Here is a 22,341-nt window from a genome sequence, read left to right as displayed (position 1 = left end):
GGCAGCATATCGCCGACCAAGTAAACTGCCTCGGTTGTCTATGGCTCGAGCCTAAAGGGGAGAATAATGCCCCTGCCCATCAAGGCCTGAGGGTGGTCATTGAACTCCACACATCCACTGACTAATAGTCAGACCAGATCTAACTAAGAAACGACCAGCCCTTCAAGAGCCAAAAAGCTCCCAAGATTAGTAACTGAGCGTTCTGAAGTTGAGAGCTTGGAACATACTCCAACCCCACTAACCGGAGACTAAAGATCTCGGCCAACCCTAGACCTCAGTCATGACAAGACCAAAAAAGGGGAGAGAGAAGTGGTAGGAAAGTTCAGAACAAAAAGAGTACATTTTCATTAAGTTAACATCATTAGTACATGATTCAAAGCTTGTCATACTGAGCCATTACATAAAGAACAAGAGAAACAAAAGAAACCACATGACAAATCAATCCTTGGCGAGAGGATCAATAGCCTCTTCTCCTTCCTCACTGTACTTGCCCCCATCACCCTCATCAGCAACAAGGTTGTCCTCGGTAGGCGGGGTCTCGTTAATGTATGCATTCCAATCCATCGCAACCTTGGCCAACTTCGGATAGTGACACAATGCCCTCCTTCGAAAGAGGTTGAACCCCATCTCAAAGGAACTTGAGGCGTACTCATCCATCTCTTGCTTATAATCAACTGAGCCCCTGAACTGAGACATGGCCTCTAACTTTGCCCACTCTTTCTCTGCCCTTAACTCTGTAATCTGTTGCTTCAAGCCTCGAACGACGTCAGCCTACTAGGCTATTTTCCTCTTTAGCTCCGCCACCTCCGTCTCTAGCATAGTAGTGTGTTTGCCAGCTGCTTGAAGCTTGGCCAGCTGAGCCTTCAAATTTAGATACTTGCTATGCTCCTTCTCGTACATACCACGCAGTTGCTGGAGGTGGTCCACCATAGCAATTGCCGAGGATGCGTTCTGCAAACAAGAAACGGTTTCAGCTCAAAGAGACTTCGTTAAAATGACGGAGACAAGTATGAATTTACTTGAGCCACGTCACCGACGAGGAAGCACTTTAAGGCCCTACTTCAAGATTCCTCGGCTTCAGAATTGATAGCCGTGGTAAAGAGCCCGCAGAGACGTTGCTCGGGTACCCCAGGCATCTTAAGCCCGCCATCACAATGGACCAACCACTGCAGCACGTGGATGGCCGAGCTGTTACCCCTGACTTCCATTTGCAAAGGAACAGTGGCCCGATGAACGTCCTACGGATCCACCACCACCACATCCTCATCATCCCTCCACTACCGAGCCCTTTCCTGATGTTGGGACGCCCTCTTAGAAGACCTTGATGGGGGGACTACCTCTAGGTGAGCTTGTGGCTGCATGCCAACCCAATTCTACCTTTTCCGGTTATCTCTCATTCTGCGGAGGATCTCCTCACCTGCCATTTCCACACTTGCACCACGGAATTGTAACAGTAAGCACAAGATCGGAAAAAGAAAAGATTCAACAAGTAAACCTAAGCAACAAAATAGACCAGCCACCCTGTGCATCAGCCTGACGAGCATCAACATCTCAGAGCATGTGTACGCCACCACATCTATCTCACCGATCACGCTTAGAGCCGACCTCTCCTCTAAGGTAAACATAGGCCACTTGGGGTGCAACACCTTCGTCCTCGGAATCTATAGCACGGTCGGGAAAGGCAAGCCCTCGGGATAGTGCACAAAGAAGAACTCCTCCTTCCAATGCTTCACGGAGGATGGGGCCCTGACCAACACCTTAATTGCTCTTCCTGGCTGAGAAGTAATAGTAGCCCTATTGGTGATGCTTTAGTTGGATGAGATATCTCACCATGCCCAGGGTCAACTCAATGTCACGGACCGTGCAATAAGACACAAGGCTGAACAAAAATCTAAAAGAATTCGACATCAGCTGCACCAACAACGCTCAATACTATTCAAACACCCTAGCTACCCCTTTGTTCAGAGGGAACCTTAGCCTGGATCTAAGTTGTGCTCGTATACGCACATCTCGCCTGACCGAGCATCCATTGGCCTCTCACTGACTTGTGGACACCTCATCCCAAACTCCTCGAGGATATCATACATGGCCCGGATCCGAACCATGTCCCCAGGAACCAAAACACAAGGGGTGGTCCCGAATCGATGACTAGCCTGCGTAGGAAGCTCTACCTCCACTCTAAAAGGGCCAACCTTGGCATCCTTGACCTAAACAGCCTCAAAGTCCCCTACCTCAGATCCATACTCGGAGCCACTAGAACTGGAAGATGAACCAAAAGAAGAGGAACAGGAAGATGGGAAAGACATCTTACCGAACTTGAAGCTGTAGAATAAGAACAAAAGCCGAGCAATGCTAATAACCCCTTGCTAAGCTATCTAAGCAGTTCCTCTCGCAAATGGAGAAGGAGAAATGCCCTTCCACCCCTTCTTATAATCCCCACCGGTTTAGCTAGCCCTTCGGGTCTCCTTAAGATGCCCAATAGCAGACCCTGACTAAAGGAGCTCATGCTGCACCCCAACCAGGCACTCCACTCTTCGACTTCAGAACTAGGGGAGTGGTGTTCGGACTCCAAAATTTCAAGCACAAGTTCCTCAGCCGAACAACGAAGAGCCCTTCCGCAGTGTAGCAACGCCGAACATTAGAGATGCCCAAGCTCTGGAGCCCAACTCAACACCTTGGCACATGGCCAGACTAAATGGCCATGCAATATCTCGGTCGAGCACTATCTCTCCTCAACTTTAGAGTCCAACTCAACTCCTTGACGCTTGGCCAAACTTAATGACCGCACAATACCTCGGCCAAGCACTTCCTCTCCTCGACTTCGAAACTGGGGGAGTGGTGTTTGGATTCCGAAGCTAGGATTCTCGAAGTTCCGTAACCGATGATCAAAGAACTACTCAGCCACAACCCACATTGTGCGGATCCCAAATTTTGACAAGCACTGAGGAATACTAAGTGGACCAGACGCTCAACCAGACTTCAAATAGGAGTTCCTCAGTCGAGGAATAAAGAACCCTGCTACGCAGCTTGGCCGAGCACTTCATTCCTCGACTTCAAAACTGGGGGAGTGGTGTTCGAGTAATGGCTGAGCTAGCCTTAGGAAACACATGGCCACCCAGTCATCACCTAGTCACCCCAGCCACGTCAGCACGACCTGGCCTACTCCGCGGCCCCAGCTGTGCTACGCTATTACGGTAGCCCACATCTTATATACTTAGCCACGTCAACTACACGTCACACGGATAAGCACAACCAAGAACAAGAGAGGATGGGGACAACTCCGCCAGGGATTAGGACTCTATTCCGAAGACCTTGGTAGTTAACCTCATCTCGGTATCCCCGGAAGCCTAATCCGATCAGGACACAGACCTTTGGCTATAAAAAGGTATATCCTGCTTAAGGTAGGGAAGGCCAACTTCTAGCGCTCATACTGTCACTCTACTCGAACCAGCACTCTCATTGCTTGGCCCAACCAACCACCACCTTCTACTGACTTGGGCGTCGGAGTGCCTAGCCAAGGATAACTCCTCGGGCCTCTAACTTCCCTTTCTTGATCACAGGTCTTGAAATGCAACCTCATCCTTCTCCTCAGCTCTGCCGTATTGACAAGAATTATTTGACTGTCTTCCTCAGTTCGTGCATCACCTCGGATCGAACAGCACTACATATTTGTATCTGTACTCCTTCCAAACTGAGCCAAAGATTCAAATATGATTGGTGATTGAAACACGGTAGAATCTTTCTCGTTTTATGATTTTCCTTCTATCACAGCAATTGGTCTTTGTTTGTGGCATATTATTTATATTGTAACAATGAAAACCAAAAAACAATTCAACTTGGTTTCAGAGAAACAAGCAGGGATGATGTTTTATATCTAGTTGAAAAGCTTTTAATGGCAAGACAAAGAGTAAGCTGAAGCCAGCATGTTTGTTTCTAGATTTTTGTCATATTTGTTGTTTATAGGCTTCTCATATCCCAATCGCATTTTTCTTTTAAAAATAATGGTTTTTGGTTGGCATTGCAATTTTTTGATTTCCAGCTTTCTAATTTATTTTCCCTTCCTTTATTATATTCTCATTTCTTTTTCATTAATAGGCTAGCTGACACCGTTTCTTGACAGAAACGGCATCAATGCCAAACAGCCTCGCTGACACCTAACACAAAATAAACCAAAGAATGTGGCTCTTCATGAGCTGTTTGTGAGACGGACGACCCACTAATTTAGCTCGTCCGGTCGTTCCAATCCAAATGGTTTTGATTTTTCATAAATTGACTCAAGTGTTCCCTGAAAGAGTAAAAGAACCTGATAGATCCACAGCCAATATGAGTTTGAAAATTTTCTTTTCCAATTTAATCCTTAAAAATTTTTAAAATCCTATCACATAAGATAAAAGTAATCATTATACTTTTCCCCTTTTATATTTGTTATTCAATTTTTAATTATTTATTGCCATATCGCCATTTAGAAGAAAAATAATGAATTCCATCTCTTTCTTTCCCCTCCTGTCCCTTATTCTTTTCCCCCCTCTCTTTCTTTCTCTCTCTCTCTTCTAATTTTACAATTGTCAATGGGTTAGGTCTAGTTCAAGATAGTCTGTACCAGTCTCATCCCAATAAATTTTATTTATTCATTCACTTATCTTACTAAGTTAAATAAATTATTATCTATGAAATTTTATTTATTTAATTTACTATTTATTTATTTAGAAATAATTTACTAACAATTTATTATTAATCCAATATTTGGGGCTGTCAATGGGTCGGGTCTGGTTTAGGATAGTTTTTACCAGTCTCATCCCAATAAAATTTATTTATTTATTTATTTTATTAAATTAAATAAATTATTATTAATAAAATTTTATTTATTTAACTTACTAATTATTTATTTATTTAGAGATAATTTACTAACAAGTTATTAGTAGCCCAATATTTGGGGCTACCATTGGTAGGGTTGTCAATGGGTTTGGTCCAAGTAGAACTAAAACTGACTCGACAAGAATTATCAAGGACCTGGAACTGAATTAGACCCGATAGGGTCTGTAATTTTAGAATTATATATATATATATATATATATATATATATATATATATATATATATATATATATATATATAACTAATCAGTTTGGAGATGAAATCAGTTCGAGATGGGGTGGGACCAGTTCTAACCTGATTTGAATCGAGATAATATATCAAGACCCAAAACTGACCCACTAGTTCCAGCTCCTAGATCGATAAACTACCCAATCGGTTTGGGTTTGTTAGGTCCATTGGGTCCAATCTGACCCATTGACAACCCTAATCATTGGGTTGGGTTTGGTTTGGAATAACTTGTACAAGTTTTGTCCTAATAAACTTTTATTTATTCATTTATTTATGTTATTAAAATAAATATTATTATTTATAAAATTTTATTTGTTAAATTTACTAAATTAATGGTTTTAATCATCTAAATGATGTTAAATTTATGGTTTGGAATAACTTGTACCAGTTCTCTCCCAATAAACTTTTATGTATTCATTTATTTATTTTATTAAATTAAATATTATTATTTATAAAAATTTATTTGTTAAATTTACTAAATTAATGGTTTTAATAGTCTAAACGATGTTAAACTTATGGTTTGGAATAACCTATACCAGTTCTCTCCTAATAAACTTGTACCAGTTCTCTCCCAATAAACTTTTATTTATTCATTTATTTATTTTATCAAATTAACTATTATTATTTATAAAATTTTATTTGTTAAATTTACTAAATTATTGGTTTTAATCATCTAAACAATGATAAATTCATGGTTTGGAATAACTAGTACCAGTTCTCTCCCGATAAACTTTTATTTATTCATTTATTTATTTTATTAAATTAACTATTATTATTTATAAAAATTTATTTGTTAAATTTACTAAATTAATGGTTTTAATTGTCTAAACGATGTAAAATTTATGGTTTGGAATAACTTGTACTAGTTCTCTCCCAATGAAAGTTATCTCTTTCTTATCTCTCCCCTTATTTTTTTTCCCCTAAATTCTCTCTCTCTCTCTCATCTCCCAATATTTAGGATTGTCAATGGGTGAGGACTAGTTTGGGATAGCCTGTACCAGTCCCATCCCAATAAAATTTATTTATTCATTTATTTAAATTAAATAAATTATTATCTACAGAATTTTATTTACTTAATTTACTAAACTATTTGTTTATTCAGAAATAATTTATTAACAAATTATTATTAGGCCAATATTTAGGGCTATCAAGCATTTGGTTTAGGATAACGTGTCTATCATTTTGTTTTTTATTTTTTATTTCTTCATTGTATATATTGTTATTCTTATATATTTTCAAATGACCCCCTTTGTACCTTTGTAGTTGCCAAGGGAAACCTCTAAGAGAAAGTAAAAAGGTAAAAGACAAATAATACTTACCCAACTAACAAAAGTGATTGTCCACTCTCTAGATTCTCTTCTTTTTTGTATATTAGTGATAATACATTATTGATTAGAATAATTATCATGTAATCAATTATTCTTCAAAGTTGTAATAATTTTTGTACATTATGGTTATAAAAAAATCTAATTTTTCATAATGTGATTTTCTTGTTGATTCTATTTTAAGCAATTATTTTTCATATTAAATAACTTTTACTATATATATATATATATTTATTCATTTATTTACATTAGATACATGTGTGTAGCACGTGCCTTTCTGCTAGTATTAAAAAAGTTGAAAGAAAACAAAGGGTATAAGAATCAAAAGGTATATTTAAGTCAGCTTTGACATATTTAATAAGTATACTAAAAAAGTCACGATACTTCTAGGTTAATTGATGAAATCTCAGGGTATGTTTTAAAGTGTTTTTTACCTTTATTTTATTATTAATTTTCAATCCAGAAGTATTGTCAATTGGCGTCTGATTAGATAAAGGCAGAAGAATCCCCGACCACATTTGCTCAGTAACTTACACTGTAATGAATTTATGGCTTTTAATGTATTTTGGTGTTTGTTGCTTCTTTGTTTATAAATTGTTAAACAAGAATAAAAGGATAAGAAAAATCAGGAAAATGTGTTTATTGTTTCCTTCCCCTCGTCTTATTAATTATAACGAGCTGATGATGATGAAGATGATGATGTTGATAACAGAATTTTTGGCATGATCAGATAGAAGGCCTGGCTGCCAAAACAAGTGTGGGAATGTTAGCATCCCATACCCGTTTGGCCTAGTCGGAGATGATCCAACCTGTTACAAAAATGATGACTTCAAGTTATTTTGTAACACTGCTACTGATCCTCCAAATTTGATGATTTATGGCCATGGTTCTCGGTACAGCAGCATTCTGAATATATCACTTGAAGGACAAATGATAACCTCCATTTGGGGAGCTGTTCAATGTTACATGGGTGAAAAAGAAGACTTGGTGGTCACTAACTTGATTCATTATGATTTTCCAAACACATACAGGCTCTCAGACACCAGAAACAGATTGATTACAGTCGGTTGCGATACATATGGATCTTTGTATGGCTTTGAAGGGTTCTATGTCGACTGTCCGTCATCATGCTTCAAGGATACAAAAGTGACGGGCTTATCTTGTGCTGGCAATGGTTGCTGCCAGAAAATGATACCAAATGATGTTAATGACTTTGGTGTATACGTAGATAGCCAAAACGATTTCCAATACACTTGGAATATTAGTAGATGTGGGTTTGCTATGCTTCTGTCCGACCAACACTCGTTTGCTACAGAAATTTCACATTTCTGGGACATAAGAAACAACGTGGAATACCTCATAAACGTTGGGATCCAGACTTCCATAGTACTAGACTGGGCAATTCGAAACCAGGCATGCGAGGAAGCACGAGGATTGACTGGTCATGCCTGCGGGAGGAACACTTACTGCATCAACTCCACAAATGGCCCTGGATATCTCTGCCACTGTATGCAAGGTTACCAAGGGAATCCTTATCTCCTCGATGGATGCCGAGGTATGAAAATTCACTTTAAATTCTCTTTTTCTTGAAAATTTAAATGGAATTAATAGCCTATTCGGGTCAATTAGTTTTGTAATCAATATATTGGACAGACCTGTAGATTGATCGATCGATCCCTATACGGTTATGCTACGTAAGATTGATTGATCCCTGTACTTCACATTGTATATGAGCATCGTCTAAACGATGCTTCCTTTTTAACTGAAAGAAAAAAAAAAAACTTAAAAGAGCTATATTTTGAACATCCAGTACTCGACTCGTCAATTGTCAATAAGACCTGTGAGAAAGGAGACAAAAATTATGCATGCGGGAGCAACACCTACTGCTCTAACTCCAACAACGGCGCTGGATATGTTTGCCACTGTTTGGAAGGTTTTGTTGGGAATCCTTATATACCAGATGGATGCCAAGGTATGAGTTCACTTCTAAGGATTTAACATCATCTACCATAATTGTATCATCCATTTACAACTCCAAGTCTCTTACACTTATGGCTTATGCTCAGTCGTACGTGCACTAACAAATCTGAATTCATCAACAATCTAAGAACCTATCCATTTCACATTTGAGATTTTGAACAATCAAAACTGCCCCTATGAATTTTGTGCACCAAAGCGTGTATGTTGGTGGATACTGGAGATATCCAGTCCATTTGCATTTTATTTGGATTGGATTGGACTTATATATGGATTTAGACTGAATTTGGTATAGTCCATTTATAAATGGATCAATATTGGATTGGATCAAATTCAGTCCAATTGACAGTCCTAAGTCTGAGCGTCTGCCAACCGAAGATGAGGAAAGGAGCTTCTCTTTCTTCCCACCAGGTCACCCTTTGGCTAGGTTTGACCAAATGTCGCAGACTGAAAACATTATTAGAAAAACACCATATCTGATGTGAATGTTTCACAAGTATAGAAAGTTACTACATTAGTTCACTCTCAAGTGTCCATTGATCTCTCACAAAATCATCCTAGCCACTAAAGATGTGCAGCCACTAATCGACCAACAACCCCTTGCAGAAACTTTTACTTTGAAAAACAACCCTTTTGGTGTTCTTCAACCTCAGAATCAAAGGCAAAAGATCGGTTCTTTCCTGGCATGGTCTTGTAAATCTTATAGTCCTACAATGGTAGCCCAATTGATTTCCTAATCCAATTAGTAATAATCTAAATCATAGGAGAGTTTTCAATTCAGCTAACTAGTCAAATTAGTCAAAGTAGAACACTTTCGGTATTTAAGTGTTAACCAGTTCTAACCTCTTTCTAATTGTCCAAGGGGAAAAGTTAGTAAGGAATTCTATATAACATGGGACCTGATAGTGCACGATCTGGTCACTCCTAGCTAGATGGCAACTTGGATGTTGGTCTGCTTATGTGGCCAGTCAAACTGCAAAAGAATACGATTAGAGGACCTAGGGTGCTTTACCCAATTTGTGCACTCTGATGCTTAACTTAGCGAAGAGTATGGTTGCGAGCTTGAAAGCTTTGTGAGTAAGAGAGCTAGAGAGCAAAAATCGCATGTACCTTCTAAGGTTGGAGGTGATGCCTTATATAAGCAAGCTACTATAGGCCTCATGAAACATGCCTGAGAGGGTGGAGTCCGATTATGTCAAGGAGGATACCATGGTTCAAGACCGATGAGGTTCCCATAAGAGGGCCTCATCTTCCCATTGACCTACTTGACCTAGAGAACGAGACCACTTTGGTCCCTCCCAGATGTCCGAGGAGGAAATCGATGCCTTGGTTGCTCGGTACAAATTCCCCGATTGTTACAATTACTTTCTTCCACTGGGTAGCTTTCCTTGGGAACAAGATAAGGAGTAGATCATTGTATTCATGGAGCACCTAAAAGTTAGCCTCTGCTTTGCACTTGAACCATTCATCCCCCGAGGTCTCGAAATTCGATGATGTCACCATAGACCAGTTGCACTTGAACTCTATTCGTACCTTGGTCGGTACGATATCTATTATTTGATTTCATCCTTCCTCTTTCCACAAAGACCTTCGGCTCGGTCTATCAAATAAAACAAAATCCTACAAGTGCCCCGAAAATGTTTAGCTATTACCTGTCCTACTGGTTAGGGTACAAAGTGCTGCATGAGTTCCTTTCGAAGGTCTTGGCTTGGAAAAATAGATATTTCTTTCTTGCACAAGATGGCAAGTGGCCTTTCCCAACACACTGGAGGAAAGGTATCAAGGACACCGGGGACCAAATGGATGAGAAAATGCAGGCCAGGATGCACAACTTGGCGGATTTCGGCCTGAAGCTGGAGGATTACTTGACTAAGGAAAAGCTAGTTCAAGCTAGGTTGAGTCCTTTGAGTAGGTCGTCACTTTGGATGCGAGTACTTTCTTTCATATTATGTTGTCTCGTCTAACTTTCAACTTGTCATTTGTAGGCATCATGGGGGATATTTCAACAAAAGGGCTTTTCTTTAACATGAAGCAGAAGAAGAGGAAGATGATGTCTCATGGTGATTCTTCTCAAGCACTAGATGTTGAGCCCATCGCCCTTATTTTGGCCAAGGAGGTCCCAGTCATTAACTTGGTCAAAGAGGACCAAGATAAGAGGTTGCCGCCACACCAGCACGAGGTGGTTTAGTCTCCCAAGGTCCAGTGCAAATGTCCCGAGGATGGCTCCTCCGATGAAGGCCCCGAGGAGGTCGGAGTATAATGGATGTTCAGACTAGCCTCACCAAGAGCAAGGAGGCAACTTTTCCTGAAGACATCTCCATGTTCGTCGAGATGAAGCCTACTAAGGTGGGTGCAAAGATAATATGGTGTCTCATGGTGGTAAGTTCTCAAACCATTTGTCGTGTTCTCTCCAAGGTGCTTTTTTTAGTACTTAGTATAATTTGCTTCTTTCTCCAAGCCAACTCAATGATTCATGCCTTTATGAGGCAATCTGAATAGCAACATGCATGGGCTAAAGGAGCCAAGATGGTGACAACTGGATATAGGTCTAGGGTGGAGAAGGCCATCAGCATCATCGATACGCTAAAGGAGGAGGTGTTAGCAAATCGTAAGCGCATCAAAGAGCAGGAGCTTGAGATAAAGAGGCTGCTAAAGGAGATCGAGAGGCTAAAGAAGGAAGTCAAGGAGCAAAAGACAAATTTTACCGAATGTGAACCTATTCTTCTTGATGCGATTAACGACGCCAAGATCCATGCTATCAAGAAGTACAAGGCCTCACTAGAGTATCACCAGGAATGGTAGGACCTTGGTATCGTAGCATTCCGCAAGATCTAGGCTCGACCTAGGACCTGCCACTACTTAGGCCTGAACCCTAGAGATGATTGACAAGGTCGACAAGGACCCTAACTCCAAAGAGGAGGAAAGCAATTAGGTCGATGAGGGAGTCATGGAGGAAGCCGACCTAGACACCGCTGTCGAGGATGCCATGGAAGTTAAAGCTAATAAGGATAACACCATCACTATTTAGAAGGATGGGGGCAAGAAGCCCCAGGATGACTGACATCTCTTTTTCTTTTTTTTTTTGTGTACAAAAATTGAAGTAATGGAGTCATACAAATTCTTTTTGCTCTCATCACATAAACTTGCTCTCTAAACACTCTTCTTTAAAATATTTTCTAAGTGTAGATTCACTTGAGGTGCCTAACTTCTAGAATGGCTAGGCATAGTATAGGAGTAACCCAAGGTGAGTTTATGTCGAGGCCACTAGGCATTGTATGGGATATAACCTGAACTACGTATGTACCAACATTGCATAATAAAAGATTTACCCAAACTGCCCATATTCCAAAGCGACTAGGCTTTGTTGTGGTGTCGAGGTCATTACCATCTTAGGATAAGGGTCCTTAGCCTTAGAGTGACTCGATGTCCACACCTTAGTACATAATTTAGTTGATGTGCGGCTTGACCAGGTCGCCAATGCGAGTGGTCCTCCATACTCTAAATAATTTATTGATGTAGCGGATGCTTGATTCCTAAGCTTATAAATAGTACTTCCTTAGGTTGTCAATGTTCTAGGCCAAGTCACGAATTTATACTACCAAGCTACTCATTGCTAGTAAGTCATAGTCCGAATATAGGCCAAGTCGCGAATTTTTTTGATTAGGTCGAGGTTGGCCTATAGTTTGTCGTCATTGGCCTCCTCATTGTATGCTTCTAAATGCAAAGTCGGTGCTTCAATCTCGACATGGATGACAACCTCCATACCATATGTTAGATTGAATGGGGTCTCTCTAGTTGTTGTCTTGATGGTAGTCAGGTAGGCCTAAAGGATGCTACGCAACTCTTCAACCCACAAATCCTTAGCTCAGGGGAGATTCGACCATCAGTAAAGGATTGCCCTGTTCATCACCTCGGCTTGACCATTCGCTTGTGGATGTGCCACCAAAGTGAAGTTTTATTGGATCACAATCTCAACACATAAATTATGAAATTTTATGTCTTCGAGCTACTTTCTGTTGTCAGATATCAGCACTTTTGGATGCTCGAATCTACATATTATGTTTTTCCTAACGAAGTTTTGTACATTCTGGGTTGTGATGGTCATTAGTGGCTCGGCTTCCACCCACTTCATAAAATAGTTAACCACCACGACCAAGAACCTTCTCTGCCCAGTCACCGGTGGGAACGGACCAATGATGTCTATCCTCCACTAAGTGAAGGGCCACGGGCTAGTTAGATACTTGAGATTAACAATGGGATAGTGAAGTATGTTCACGTGCCTCTAGCAATTATCACACTTTTGTATGAACTCGAGTGCATCCGCCCTCATCATAGGCCAATAGTAGCCTTGCCTCAGTGCCTTTTGGGTGAGCGCCCTTCCCCATAGGTGTCCTCCACAAAGACCTTCATGGATCATGTATAACACCTAACTTTCCTCTAATGGTCGCAAGCAATGTAAGTAGGGGAGTGTGAAGGACCTCCTATACAACTGCTCGCCAATAAGAAGATAGCGAGCACACTGATTTTCTACCCTCTGAACTACATTACGATCTATTGGTAGGGTCCCATGGAGCAGATAATCAACAAGCAGATCGATCTAGCTCGATTATGCTGTCAAAATGGAAGCAACCTCTTATGTCACCCTTATAATGCTAGGTCATGGCATGTCTTCAACATATACTGTCCTCTTTATCACATTGTTTATACTGGCCACTTTCGAAAGTGCATTGGCCTTTGCATTCTCTATCCTTGGTACTTACTAGATGAACCTAGAATGGAAGCCAGGTTGGAACTCCCTCATTTTGGAGAGATAAACCATTATGGCAGGCTCCCGAGCCACATATTCTCCATTCACCTAGTTCATGACTAATTAAGAGTCACTACACACCATGACATGCTTTGCGCCAACATACTTCTCCTAGGTTAGCATGACTATGAGGGCCTCATAACTCTACTTCGTTGTTTGATGCCTCGAATGCAAACCAAAGAGCATACTCCAGCTTCACTTCACTAGGTCTGTAGAGTATAAGTCTGGCTCTGCTTCCTCACTGATTAGGCAAGCCACCGACGTGGACCCAGGGCTCTTCATCCGAAGCCAAGTTCTCCTTGGCCAAAACAGGTGCCATGCTGGTTGATGCCTCTAATGTGTTGGTGGGCTTAGGCATCTTAGGGGTTGGCATGCTGAACATACACTCGATGGTGAAGTCATCCACCCTGGGACCTTGGGCTTCTAAACAACATGCCTCAGAGGTTTATTAGTTAAGACAACAATGGTGTGAGCCTAGAAGTGGGGATATAGCTTCTGAGTTGCTAAAAATAGAGTGAAGGCCAGCTTTTCGATGTCGGGGTACCTGGTCTCAACTGTCTACAAAAGTTTACTTACATAATAGATGGGGTCTATGGACCCAGTCTACTTCTCTTATTAGTATCGAGCTTACCACCTTGTCACTTGTAGAAAGATAGAGCTCATCTCCTAGTTCAGGTTAGGTTAGCAAAGGTGATGATTTTAGGTATTTCTTGAGCTCGTCGAACATGAGCTAACACCCCTCAGACCATTCAAAGTCCTCATTCTTTTTAATGGCCTTAAAGAAGGGTAAACACTGGCCAACCGACTTAGACATAAATCAGTTTAATGCAGCAATTCGACCATTTAACCTTTGTACCTCTTTTATTGACCTAGGTGGTCTCATATCTAAGATTGCATGGGTTGAGCTTCATGTTGTACTTTCTTAAAATTTGAAAAACACGGTTTAAATCATCAACGAGAGAACTTGCAAATTGAGCCTTCATGACCATGTCATCAACATAACATTCCATTTTATTACAAATAAGAGGTTCAAAAACTTTATGTACAAGTTGCTGTAAATTGCTTTAGTGTTTTTTAGTCTAAAGGGCATAGCTTTATAACAATATAGTTTATGTTCAGTTACAAAAGAAGCCCTATCCTGATTGGCTAAGTCCATCCGGATTTGGTTGTAACCAGAGTAGGAATCCATGAATCTCAACAACTTGTACCTCAAGGTCAGGTCTATTAGGCGGTCTATTCTCGGAAGTGGAAAGTTGTCATTTGGGAGGCTCCATTGAGGTCGATGTAGTCAACGCACATGCACCATTTTCCGTTGTCCTTTTTCACAGGTACATGATTGGCGGCCTAGCTTAGGTATTGGACCTCTTTAACAAAACCTACTACAAGGATCTTCTCAACCTCCTCATCTACTATTCCACCTCTTTGGGGCAAGGTTTCTCTTTCTCTACGTGACTAGCCTAACTAAAGTTTTCACATTTATCTTGTGAGTAATCACAGTTGGGTCTATGTTGGGCATTTCTTCTACTGACCATGCAAAAACAACTAAATTACTAAGTAAAAAAAATACTAATGTAGACTGAAGTGCTTCATTCAGGTGAGCTCCAATTTGGATAGTCTTCGCGGAATCGGTATCGGAGACTAGGACTAGGATTGTATCCTCAATTGATGCAACTCGCTCATCGTTGTGCTCTAGGGGTGGCTCCAATTCAACATCGTCTACCAGCTCTGCTTTTCCCTTTATCACTAAAACATAACACTTTCAAGAACCTAGTTGGTTGCCCTATACAACCCTTGCTTTGTACCTCATCAAAAACTTCATCAATAGGTATTAAGTCGACAACACCACATGAAGTGCATGCAAGATGGGCCAATCTAAAATTGCATTATAGGGAGATGAGGTGACAACCACCAGGAAGGTATGCTTAAACCAGACGATGTTGGGCTCCATTCCTGCTACAACTAGCACCTTGATCCTATCGAGGGGCTTCACTACATATCCATTAAAACCGATGAGAAGCACATCTACTGACTACAGATCCTTCAAGTCCAATTCCATCTTCTCAAAGGACACTAGGAATAATAAAAAAGAATGTCCGCTGAACTGCCACAATAGACCAAAATCTTCTTTACCTCGAAGCCATTTATTACCATTTTGACAATGAGGGCGTCATCGTGCAGATACTGAAACTTGCTTGCGTCGTCCCTAGAGAAGTAAATGACATCCTCCACTAGAGGGCACTTCGGCGAGTTCTCATCTTCATGCTTAAGCTCCCAAATTGCATTCTTTCCTACCATTGTGCTACACCCTACAACTATCAAACCTTTGGTGATCATGTTGATCACCCCGCGAATTGGTCTCTCTAATGCTGGTGGATATCCCGAGGTGGTTGGTCACAGTCTTGCTACCTGCTTGATTCTAGTGCTTCTCTATGTTGTTCAGCAAGTTGGGTGTCTTTGTCATCACGCTTGATGAATTGTCTAAGGTAGCCATGACAAATCAGCTCATCGATCTCATCCTTCAGATTTCAGCAACTATCTGTGTCATTGCCGATGTCATGATGGAAGTGACAGTATCTATTCAGGTTGTAGGTGGCAGGTCTCCTTTCATCCTAGGTAGCCACTTGGTCTACTCTACCATCTTGATCTACATCAAGATCTCGCCCCATTTTGCATCCAGGGTGGTATAAGTATGGGTTTGGGCTGGTGGGGTTCTAGATCGTCGGCCTGACCTAGAACTTGACATGGTGATCTACTTTTTCTAGGCGATCTGCTTTGCCTACTTCGAGGTGACCAACTTGCTGTATCTCTTGCTTCTTTGTCGTTGCTTCTTGCTTGCTCCTTCATCGGTGACCTACTTCTTCATCGTTGCTTCTTGCTTTTTCTTTTGGTATTTTTGTCTTTCAACTTGCTATGGCTCTAACCAGGATCTAAGAGCCTCCTTTGCCTTGGTAAACTTGTCGGCATAGATGAGGAATGCCTCCATGGAAGTCAAAGGGTTCAACTCTAGCTACCAGTACAAGTCGGGGTGGCAGACTCTCTTCACTATCGCAATGAGTTGCACGGCCGAGCTGAAGTTTGGAACTTGGGGCTGCTCAAGGTTGAATATTTTAATATAATCCCAGAGAAGCTCATCTACTTGCTGGACAACATTCAGGAGGCTGGTCGCAGACTTTGGGCACCTCTTGCCTATGGCAAAGTGTGTAGTGAATAGCTTTGCGAACTAGTTCCAGTTTTTTATTGAACAAGGGGGTAGTCCCTGGTACCACAATTGTGTTGTATCAAGGACTAGTAACTATCACTGTGGTTGATCAAATTGGTAGTCTCGTCATACGTCTCTAGGTTTGGGGCCTTGAAATTCTTAAACCATGGGGCCTTTAGAATCTCGGGTGCTAAGGGTGAGGCCAAGTCATGGATAGTGTGGGCTCTTATGCTATGACCAATCTAACCTCACCTTTCTTCTCCTTCTCGATCTCTACAATGTTGACAGGGGTGATGCTACTTTTTCCTGTGTTGCAACATGCGCGTTTGCAGCATCTCTTCTTCGACACCTCCATTGTGATGTTCACTTTTGTGTGTGCCAGTGCTGTGGCTTTGGTGTTTTCTTCTATTGGGCTTGGTTCCAATTATCAAGATGGTAAGACGGGTCCAAAGCCTGGTCTCGGTTTCTCACGTCGGCTGTTGGTCATTCTGTTGTCAGTTGTTCTACTAGTTGTTTTGAAGTTTGTTCTATTGATGATGGTTCAGATTTAGTCAGGGTGGTAGTGGCAATGACGGATGCGGTTGCTATGGATGTTGTTGTTGTTGTGGCTACATGAAGGTGATGAACCTTTCCCCCCATGCCTTTATTTGTAGGTTCGTGTGGATATATTGCACGATTTCATAGAAATGCCACACATCAATCTCTATGGGAACTGAGAATGGCTCTACCTCAGGGAGACGGGTGTTCACCTGAGATAGAGGTGCATTTAGCTAGGGTAGCAAGAAGGCTTGGTTCAGTAAGGCTGTGACTCCTAGAAGAGTCAAGGGCACTATAAACTGCCTCATTGTCACAGAGGGGACCTCAGGGTTCATTGCGGGCTGCTCTTGCCCCCGTGTGACTGGTACCTTGTTGTTGTTGTTGACCTTTATGTTGCTTGAAGATGCCATTAAATAAGATGAAAAGAAAGAGAGTGAGAACTTGGCTTTTTATTGTTGGTTCCCATAGATGGTACAAATTGATGGTGCACGATCTAGTTGCTCCTAGCCAGATGGCAGCTCAGATGTTGGTCTGCCTATGTGGTCGATTGAACTACAAAAGAACACGATTAGAGGACCCAAGGTGCTTCACCCGTTGTGGGCACTCCAATGCTTAAGTTGCCGAAGTGTATGGTTGCAAGCTTGAAAGCTTTGTGAGTAAGAGAGCTAGAGAGCTAAAATCGTGCATACCTTCTAAGGTTGGAGGTGATGCCCTTACATAGGAAAATTGGTGTAGGCCTCATGAAACATGTCCGAGATCTCCGACCCACGCTACCCGGAGTCTATTTCACACCCAGAGATGGACTTCGTGAAAACTAATAAGGCTTATCGAGTATTTCTGATATAGGCAAGATAAGGATAAGGTTCGTTGATGTGCGGTGTGATCCTGAAAAGGTCGAAGAGAGTTGGCTGGCTTCTAGCAGTGGCCTATGTGGCACCTTGGCTGGTCGGGTCACCATAAGCATGCCCAAGCTGACTTGGCCTATTGAGATGGTCAGTAGACATGTTCATGGGTCGGGTAGCCCGATGGCCCAGCCTGCACCCTGGTTGGGCTTGGTCATGTAATTAGGCCCGTGGGCCTAGCAGAGTAAGTCTTGATTGTATTATGGGTCGGGATCAAGATTTGTCAAAAATCCCGGACCGGCTCAGCATTATATTTATTATGTATTTTATATATTATATAAAATATATATAAGTAATATAATAATGATTGAAATATATATATTTATAATTTAATATATATATATATATAATTTATTTTTTCTTTTTAATTTCTCTTTCACTCTCTATTTAGCCGTTTCAATAGCATTCTCGAGATCGGGCCTTAAAAAAATCTATTAATAGAGTGAAAGCATGACCTGAGCCGGGCCCTTGATAAAGTAAGCAATTTACAGCTATCGATTAGACCTGAAACCAAACATTGTACACCTTTTGAGGTCCTAGTGGGGTAGCCCATCCCCTTTCCCTTAACCCCCCAACCCCTGATGGCAGCGGGATTTGATCCCAGGTCTCTCCTCCGACGAGTCAGAGAACCTATTGGTACACTAGAACTTAATATACTGAAACTAAAACATGCTTTTGATTTGTTGCTTCATCTTATATATATATATATATATATATCTCATGCTACTACATCTGGCAAACGATGACGCCGGCCGGTAACAAACAACATTAATTAACAGCGATGATGCCTCGCTGCCAAGACAAATGCGGGAATGTTAGTATCCCATACCCATTTGGCCTAGTTGGAGATGCGCCATCTTGTTACAGAGATGAATTTAAGTTATTTTGCAACACCGCCGTTGATCCTCCTCAACTGTTGTTGTATGATCGTGATTATTGGACGGTTCGCGATCAGATCGTTTTGAACATATCACTACAAGGACAACTAACGTTCTCCATGTTGGCTGCTGTAATGTGTTACACTGTGGAGAATAAAAGCCCAGAGTCAAAAACTTTTACCAATTTGCCAAGTGCATACAGATTCTCCCACACCAGAAACAAATTCACGGCCATTGGATGTAACACGGTTGGCATCATTTCTGACCACACTGCCCAGGAATTCCACATCGGTTGCATTTCATTTTGCCCTTATCGTATGAACGTGATGGATTCGTCTTGCGATGGCATTGGTTGTTGCCAGAGCAAGATACCAAAGGATCTTGGTACACTCAATTTGACACTTGAAAACTATATCAAAGATAACGGCTCAGCCTACACTTGGAATATCAGCAGATGTAACTTTGGCTTTCTGTCTGACGAAGATTGGTTCTCTTCAAATGCGTCCTCTCTATGGAATTCAAGAAGCAAAGTAGAAGACCTTGTAGACGTTGGGTTCAGAACTCCAGTAGTACTGGATTGGGCAATTCGGGATAAGACTTGCAACGAAGCACAGAGAGAGAAGAATAATTATACCTGCGGGAAGAACGCCTATTGCTCCAATTCCAGCAATGGCCCTGGATATCTTTGCCACTGTAAGAAAGGTTACCAAGGGAATCCTTATCTCCCCAATGGATGCCAAGGTACAAATTTACTTCAGCCATTCTCTTTTGTCTTCAAAGTTCAAACAGATTAGGTTATGTTAAGTGTATTTTCTTTGGAATATCGACCACTGTAGATATTGACGAGTGCGAGGTTCAGAATCCTTGCCGAGAGATTCAGATTTGCGTTAATACCATTGGGAGTTTCAATTGTACTTGCCCACCTGGCACTCATGGCATAGATGAAAATGAAGAGATGCATTGCGTATCCTCATCACATAAAAAATTTCCGGTTGTGGAAATAGCTTCCGGTACTCAATCTTCTCCCAATTTTGATTGCTAAATATGATAGGTGTGGATTATCAAATATTTTTTAATTGCATACAAAATGATACTTGAATAATTTATTTAAACTTTTTTTTTTTCTTTTGCAATTAATGCATGCAGGAATTGCAACAGCAATAGCTCTAGCAGTTTTGATTCCTATCGGTTTTCAGGGGCATTCCCTTATTCAGAAAAGAAAGCAAACTAAACTAAGGCAGAAGTTCTTCAAGCAAAACGGTGGCCTATTACTACAGCAGAAATTTTCAACGCATGAAGGCAATCTTGATAGAACTAAAATCTTTGTTATAGAAGAACTAGAAAGGGCAACAGATAACTTCAGTGAGAGCCGAATTCTCGGTAAGGGTGGATTTGGTACAGTTTACAAAGGAATGCTATCAGATGGAAAAATAGTGGCCGTTAAGAAGTCCAAAATAGTCGATGAAAACCAAGTTGATCAATTCATTAATGAAGTTATCATTCTTGCACAGATCAACCATAGAAACATTGTAAGCTTGTTTGGCTGTTGTCTGGAAACTCAAGTTCCCCTCCTGGTTTATGAATTTGTTTCAAATGGAACCCTATCTCACCATCTCCATGATGATGGATATGTTTCATCACTTTCTTGGAAAACTCGCCTCAGGATCGCCATTCAAGTTGCAGAAGCCCTTGCCTATTTGCACTTTGCAGCTTCCATCCCAATATTTCATAGAGACATCAAACCAAGCAACATTCTGTTGGATGAAAACTACAATGCCAAGGTTGCAGATTTTGGTATTTCAAGGTCAATACCTGTTGACAAAACTCATCTGACAACTGTTGTGCAGGGGACTTTCGGCTATTTGGATCCAGAATACTTTCATTCCGGCCAATTTACAGATAAGAGTGACGTCTATAGTTTTGGAGTAATTCTTGTGGAGCTATTAACAGGAAAAAGGGTTATGTCTTCTACTAGACCTGAAGAAGAGAAAAGCATAGTTATGCATTTCATATCATCGACTAAGGGTAATAACCTTTTTGATATATTAGAGACTCGAGTGGTGAATGAAGGAGAGAAAGAAAAACTTCTCACAGTTGCTAAGATTGCAAAACAATGCCTCAAGTTAAATGGGAAGAAGAGGCCAACCATGAAAGAAGTTGCCGCTAGCCTTGAAGGATTGAGAAGGTTTGAAGATCATCCACAAGCCCAATCTACATTGCACGAGGAGAGGTGGTTAGCAGATCAACATTTATTCCAATACAATAATAATGAAACAGAGAAACATATCGACTTTGGCAGTATTAGTTCGATAACTAGTACTAACCATGATGATTCATGCCCTTTCTTGCCTTCCACAAGTATGGAATCTTGGAGTACGTAGAACGTATGGTGGTTAATTTTTACTTATATATTCTGGTACTGTGTAGTTGATTGGATGGGTTTTAAACTTAAGATGGGTACTATATCAATGTAGCAATAGATGATTGATGATTATTTAAAGATAGATAAATATGAAACTAAAGAAGAAAATATGAAGTAGTTCTTATTATTTATGTTTCTGAATGCTTGCCAAATGGTTTGAATTGGACCATGCCAGCCTTAGACACCAAGGAACTTTATTCAGGGGTAAAAGACTGGATTTAGTCCATGGTTTTATAGTACAATTGTTACTGTCATTAGTAATTTGCTTGTATAGTTGATTTTTCCAGTTTTCTAACGTTGGTATCAGATCAAAACTTCAAATATGTATTCAAGAAAACATATTTTTTCATTGTAAAGTTCTGAAATTAGACCATTTGAGATGCCCAGAATAAGTCGTCCTAGCTATATGGGGTAAAGCTTTATGAATCCCGTTAAACTCTAATCATTTCTCACTGCTTAAACTCTAATGGCAACCGCATCTACCCATGAATTGTAAACCTACATAACCAGTTGAAACCTCTTATACAATGACTTTGTATCACATCCTTCCGGTATCAGAGAAATTGTCTAACCTTAGGGTCCGCTTGTTTCGCACTCGGAACCAGAATGAGAAACTAAATCAAAATCCTTCGAAGTTAGAATCAGAATGGTCTATTTCCTTAGTCCGTTTGATTAAAACAGAAATGAGAATGAAAATTAAAAACAGCAGAAACGAGATTTCATTCTCAAGGGCAAGGGCATTCCCTCAAATGAGGAAATGTCATTCCATCAGAAATAGAAATAAGATTTCAATTCCATCCAACCAAATAGATAAAATCGAAATAGCCTATTTCGATTCCAATTCCAGACCCTTATTCCCACGAATCAAACGGGACAATAAAAGCTGTTAAACTTCGGATATCTTTTAATGATTAAATAATTCATTAAGATAGGTTGATGGTTGTAAATAAATCCCCCATTACCCCCAAAAGGTATGCTTGGTGTAGGGTTGTCAATGTGTTAGGTCTCGACAGAATCAGGGGTATACCCAGGCCCAAGTCCCGAGTAGGGTTGATTATATCTGCCTGGGTCCGCAATACCCAGCCCATAAGGTCGGGGTGTATGTGGGCCAGGCTAGGCCCGGACACTCAAAATTATGTTACAGCCGTGTAAAAATCCTGCTTGGCCCAGCCCATGATCATCACAATTATAT

At 40.9% G+C, this 22,341-nt stretch overlaps 2 protein-coding genes across 2 annotated transcripts; both read left to right on the top strand.

The window, feature by feature from the left end:
- Nucleotides 1-994: 994 nt before the first annotated feature.
- On the top strand, nt 995-8,017 carry LOC148791607 (wall-associated receptor kinase 2-like). Its single transcript, XM_088888255.1, has 2 exons — nt 995-1,007; nt 7,158-8,017. Exons 1-2 carry the CDS (start codon nt 995-997, stop codon nt 8,015-8,017), a joined length of 873 nt encoding a protein of 290 aa, XP_088744381.1.
- A 226-nt stretch (nt 8,018-8,243) lies between these two features.
- LOC104596857 (wall-associated receptor kinase 2-like) lies at nt 8,244-21,227 on the top strand. The gene is made up of 4 exons (XM_010258185.2): nt 8,244-8,399; nt 18,629-19,468; nt 19,564-19,737; nt 19,874-21,227. Exons 2-4 carry the CDS (start codon nt 18,631-18,633, stop codon nt 21,106-21,108), a joined length of 2,247 nt encoding a protein of 748 aa, XP_010256487.1. The 5' UTR covers nt 8,244-8,399; nt 18,629-18,630; the 3' UTR covers nt 21,109-21,227.
- The last annotated feature ends 1,114 nt before the right edge of the window (nt 21,228-22,341 follow it).

Source organism: Nelumbo nucifera, chromosome 5 (assembly GCF_055504915.1).
Source record: "Nelumbo nucifera cultivar China Antique chromosome 5, China Antique-T2T, whole genome shotgun sequence".
NCBI lineage: Eukaryota > Viridiplantae > Streptophyta > Magnoliopsida > Proteales > Nelumbonaceae > Nelumbo > Nelumbo nucifera.
The sequence above is the reverse complement of the archived record's forward strand: the minus strand, read 5'-3'. Positions and strand labels throughout refer to the sequence as shown.